The sequence below is a fragment of the Primulina huaijiensis genome, chromosome 17 (genome assembly GCF_012295235.1).
Source record: "Primulina huaijiensis isolate GDHJ02 chromosome 17, ASM1229523v2, whole genome shotgun sequence".
In the NCBI taxonomy this organism is placed as follows: domain Eukaryota; kingdom Viridiplantae; phylum Streptophyta; class Magnoliopsida; order Lamiales; family Gesneriaceae; genus Primulina; species Primulina huaijiensis.
This window is the reverse complement of record NC_133322.1, coordinates 6,948,903-6,954,340: the sequence shown is the minus strand read 5'-3', so window position 1 is coordinate 6,954,340 and position 5,438 is coordinate 6,948,903. Positions and strand designations below refer to the sequence as shown.

The following is a 5,438-nucleotide window of genomic DNA, read 5'->3' as shown; positions in this document are numbered from 1 at the left end:
TTCAGTCTTGTTTTGGTCTCCTTTTCATAATCTAGCACATGAATAACATATTCCAATTTCATTGCTATACATGTTGATTCGAATCCTGCTTGTACGATCTTGACAACGCAACTGTCTGGCGTGCTCGGCCAGATTCATATAAAAAATTTCCGAACTTTTTATTCCTGGAAATTTTCTCGAAAAATCCTACCATGTGTCGAAATACTTTAAATTTATCCAATGTTGATATCCATCTTATTCTATTGTTCTAAGACTTTCCAATTGTTTTTATTTCAGGAAATGGCTTCAAATTCTTCTATGCCTCGCACTCGGACCATTGCTCGCATGAGTGTTATACACGTCCCTGACAAGGACACCATCATTGAAGACCTCCGAGCCTCTCTTGCACGAGAACAGAAATTAAACGGGAAACTAATTGCAACTCTACATACTCTGCAAAAAGAAAAGCACGAGATGGAGGAACAGAAACCTCATCTCAAGGATCTCTTGGAGCAGACCTCTTTTATAGCAGTCCAACGACATCAGCAAGATGCATTGGTCATTCAAGAATTGCAAGATTCGATGCAACATCTGACTATGCATAGCGATCACTTACAAAATCAGGTTCAACAACTTCAGGATACCCTTATCGACTTGGAACCTGAAATGGAACCAATAGAAGAGCCAATGGAAGACGAAGCAATAGGAGATGGCGAGATTTTAGATGATTGAGGATATAGTATCGTGACTATTTGTAATAAGGAATTAAAATCCATTTGTTTTCTCATGAATTTTCTCTCCTTTTGTGCTTCCTAAAACTTATATTTGTATTGCTTTCCTTTTCATTTGAATCAATAAAAAATTTATTTGGTTTATCAGTGGTCGATTTAATTTCATGTTTGACTCATTGATACATGTTGGCAAACAAATATCTTAGAAGATTGTACACTTGTAGGATATGGACGGAAGACCAGTACGAAACAACCGCAACCCACGCTACGGAAATCGCAATAAAAACCCTAATAACACCGACAATGAAGAAAACCTACCTCCGCCACCACCACCAGGATTGGGCCTAATTCAAGCTGACTTAATGGCCATAGCAACTATTGCGGCCACCACCATTCAAGGGTTGGGAAACACAAACGTCAATGGTAATCCGCCACCACTAAGACCTCCAGCACAGGGGGTTAAGTACCACTACGAGTCTCTCCGAAAGAATCGAGCTCAAACATTCAAAGGAGACCCGGACCCCGAAGTTGCCCAAAACTGGATCAAAAATATCGAGACCCAACTACGCCTACTCGAGATTCCCAACGAGTTCAAGGTGGATGTGGTAACACCATGTTTAGAAGAAAAAGCAGCCAAATGGTGGGAAACAGTCTCACCAGCTATGACAGCAGATGGACCAATCACATGGAAACAGTTTCGAGAGGTATTCCTGAAACAGTATTTCTCTGCTGAAGTGAGATTACAAAAGTTGAGTGAATTTGAAAATTTCACTCAAACTTTGGATATTTCTGTGGTGGAGTGCTTTAAAGTTCAACTCTCTTGGAACCTACGCTCCCACGATTATGGCTGACGATACCTTGAAGATGCACCGGTTCAAGCGTGGTCTGAGTAGCCGTATTCAGTCAGCTTTAGCAGTTTACCAACCCACGAGCTTTGCTGATCTAATAAGCGCAGCAATAAGAGCCGAGACAAACATCAAACACCGGGAGGATGAGAACAAGAATAAGCGACCTCCTTCTGGACAATATTTTCAAGGGAAACAACCATTCAAAAGACCAAATCAGTCCAGCGGGACATTCAAGGGCGCTTCTTCAAGTCCAACCTATCAAGAGGCCAAGATGTGTCCTATCTGCAATAACCGCCATTCTGGGGAATGCCGTAGGAAAACTGGAGCATGCTTCAATTGTGGGAAGTTGGGACATCGAATTGCTGATTCTCCCGAGCCGAAGAAAGGGACATGGTCAAATACTGATACTACCTCCAACAAGCCGAAGGAAAATAAGCCTAACGCTCGTGTGTTTGAAATAACGCAGAAAGAGGCAGATGACTCAAACGATGTCGTGGCAGGTACCATTCTAATCAATGAAATGCCAGCCTATGTATTGTTTGATTGTGGTGCCACTTATTTGTTCATATCCAAGAGGTTCACTAAGAAATTAAGGCTTATACCTGAGATACTTGTTGAACCCTTTAGAGTAGCAACTCCTTCTAGTAAGACAATTGAAACACATAGAGTGCACAGAGATTGTAAGATCCGTATCAATGAGCACCTATTTCAATCTGAAATGATTCAACTAAACATGGTGGAGTTCGACGCCATTCTAGGAATGAATTGGCTATCAAAGAATCATGCAATTGTAGATTGCCGCTTGAAGAACGTCAAACTAAGGGCTCCAAACCAAGAAGAAATTTTTTACTATGGCAAAGTCAAGAAACAGAAATCCTTACTATCTGCTTCCCAGACTTGGAAAGCCATGAAAAGTGGAGAAAAAGTTTACCTGGCTATGTTAAGCGAGGTAAAGGAAGGAACCACACTTGCACTAGAAAAGATTCCGGTAGTACAAGAGTTTTCGGATGTCTTTCCTGAAGAATTCCGTGGCATATTCCCGACTGCGAAGTGGAATTTGAGATTAATTTAGTACCCAATGCTACACCAATCTCAAAAGCACCGTACCGAATGACTCCAGCAAAGTTGAAAGAACTCAAAGAACAACTTCAAGAATTGTTGGATAAAAAACAAATCCGACCAAGCGCATCTCTGTGGGGAGCTCCTGTCCTATTTGTAAAGAAAAAGGACGGAAGCATGAGATTGTGTATTGATTATAGGGAACTGAATAAAATAACAATCAAGAATAAAGACCCGGTTCCAAGGATAGATGACCTGTTTGACCAACTCAAAGGAGCTACAATCTTTTCCAAGCTCGACTTAAGGTCAAGCTATCACCAACTAAAGGTCAAAACAGACGATATTCCGAAGACAGCCTTCAAAACAGGTATGGACACTATGAGTTCACGGTAATGCCGTTCGGATTAACAAACGCTCCGGCAGCATTCATGGATCTCATGAATAGGGTGTTCAAACCGTTTCTTGACAAGTTTGTTGTGGTATTCATCGACGATAATCTTGTATATTCGTCAAGTGAGGAGGACCACAAAGAACATCTTCGTCTCACCCTCCAGACGCTTAGAGAAAAGGAACTCTACGCCAAGTTCAAGAAATGCGAATTCTGGCTAAAGAGCATCACATTCTTGGGACACATAATATCAGCAGCTGGAGTATCTGTAGATCCTAAGAAGGTAGAAGCAATCATGGATTGGTCGAGGTCAAAGAATGTGACAGAGATTTGAAGCTTGTTGGGATTAGCTTTCTATTATCGAAAATTTGTTGAAGGATTCTATTCAATAGCCATACCCCTCACTAAACTCACGCAAAAGAACTCTAAGTTTCAATGAAGTGAAGAATGTGAGCAAAGCTTCGAGACCTTGAAGAAGAAACTTGCCTCTACTCTAGTATTGATATTGCCAACTGAAGGAAAAGACTTCACCATCTACAGCGATGCTTTAAAAAGAGGTTTAGGATGTGTGCTCATGCAAGATGGGAGAGTAATTGCCTACGCTTCAAGACAGCTGAAACCATATGAACAAAACTATCCGACACATGACCTCGAACTAGCTGCAGTGGTGTAGACATTATCTCTATGGATCCAAGTGTGAGATTTTCACTGATCATCAAAGCCTCAAGTATTTGTTCACTCAAAAAGAACTAAATATGCGGTAGAGACGATGGATTGAACTCCTGAAGGATTACAATTTGACGATAAGCTATCATTCTGGCAAGGCAAACAAGATAGCTGATGCTTTGAGTCGGAAGAATATGAGCAAGGTAATCCTAGCGTCACTTTCAGCACAACCATGTCTCCGGGAAACAATCAAGATAAGTCAAGATCGAGACCCTGCTTTGGTGAAACTGAAACAACAAACTGAAGAAGGAAAATCATCGGATCTCCAGACAGATAACAAAGGAGTTGTGTGGATGAAAGGCCGATTGTGTGTACCTGACATTGAAAATCTTCGACAAGAATTGATGTCTGAGGCACACAAGTCAAAATTTTCAGTCCACCTTGGCAGTACCAAAATGTACAGAGATTTGAAGAAAAGCTTCTGGTGGAGTGCAATGAAAAAGGACGTTGCAATGTTTGTCTCTAAGTGTCACGTGTGTCAACAAGTCAAAGCTGAGCACCAAAGACCTGGAGGACTTCTTCAACCTTTGGAAATCTCGGAATGGAAATGAGAACATATTTCCATGGACTTTGTAGTCGGTTTACCAAAGACTAGACAAAGTCATGATGGTATATGGGTAATCGTAGATAAACTCACGAAATCTGCGCATTTCTGACCTGTCTGCATGAGCTATAATCTGGATAAACTGGCCACCTTATACATAAATAATATCGTACGATTACATGGATTTCCAGCTAGCATACTATCATATAGAGATCATAGATTTGCATCCCGTTTTTGGAAGAGCTTTCAACAAGCTATGTGGACTAAAGTTACTCTTAGTACGGCATATCACCCTCAAACTGATGGCCAAACTGAGAAGACAATACAAACTCTTGAGGACATGCTGAGAGCGTGTGCTCTAGAATTCAGTGGTAATTGGAGTGAAAATCTGTCTTTAATCGAGTTCGCATACAATAACAGTTATCACAGCAGTATTGGAATGGCACCGTACGAAGCTCTGTATGGACGAAAGTGTCGATCGCCATTATATTGGGATGAAGTAGGAGAAAAAACCATCGTTGGACCTGAGCTGATCCAAGAAACAGTAGATAAAGTTGCTATGATCAAGGAAAGACTAAAAAATGCACAAGATCGACATAAAAGCTAGGCTGACCTGAAAAGAAGACCCGTGAAATTTGAATTTGGTGAAAAATCATATGTGAAAGTGTCACCCATGAAAGGTGTAATCCGATTCAATAAGGTTGGAAAACTGAATCCCAGATACGTTGGACCTTTTGAAATTCTTGAGAAAGTGGGAAAACTTGCTTACAGATTAGTACTTCCACCCGATATGTCAAGAATCCACAATTTTTTCCACGTTTCACAACTAAGAAAATATATTTCCGATCCAAGTCATATTCTGGAGGCTGGACCGCTGCTGGTTGAGGGCAATCTAAATGAAGAACTGAAGTACGAAGAAGTTCCAATTCGAATTGTGGATAACAAAGACCAAGTACTGAGGCGACGAACTATTCCATATGTCAAAGTACAATGGTCCAATCACACCGAAAAAGAAGCCACTTGGGAATTGGAAGAAAAGATACGAGAACAATACCCTTATCTCTTTGAGGATCGGGTATAGCTAAGTTTTGAGGACGAAACTCCTTATAAGGTGGGAAAGATGTAGAGACCTGAAATTAACCACACAAACAAAGCCATTAAAA

The 5,438-nt window shown here is 40.9% G+C and overlaps 1 protein-coding gene across 1 annotated transcript; it reads left to right on the top strand.

The window, feature by feature from the left end:
• Nucleotides 1-937: 937 nt before the first annotated feature.
• Nucleotides 938-2,630, top strand: LOC140963351 (uncharacterized). Its single transcript, XM_073422642.1, has 2 exons — nt 938-1,414; nt 1,521-2,630. Exons 1-2 carry the CDS (start codon nt 938-940, stop codon nt 2,628-2,630), a joined length of 1,587 nt encoding a protein of 528 aa, XP_073278743.1.
• The last annotated feature ends 2,808 nt before the right edge of the window (nt 2,631-5,438 follow it).

What these genes read in the sequence shown, in the direction of transcription:
- LOC140963351 (XM_073422642.1), top strand. Translation starts at nt 938, where the DNA reads ATGGACGGAAGACCAGTACGAAACAACCGCAACCCACGCTACGGAAAT. An exon ending in CATGGAAACAGTTTCGAGAG is followed by an intron (nt 1,415 to 1,520) that starts GTATTCCTGAAA and finishes AGTGCTTTAAAG; the next exon opens with TTCAACTCTCTTGGAACCTA.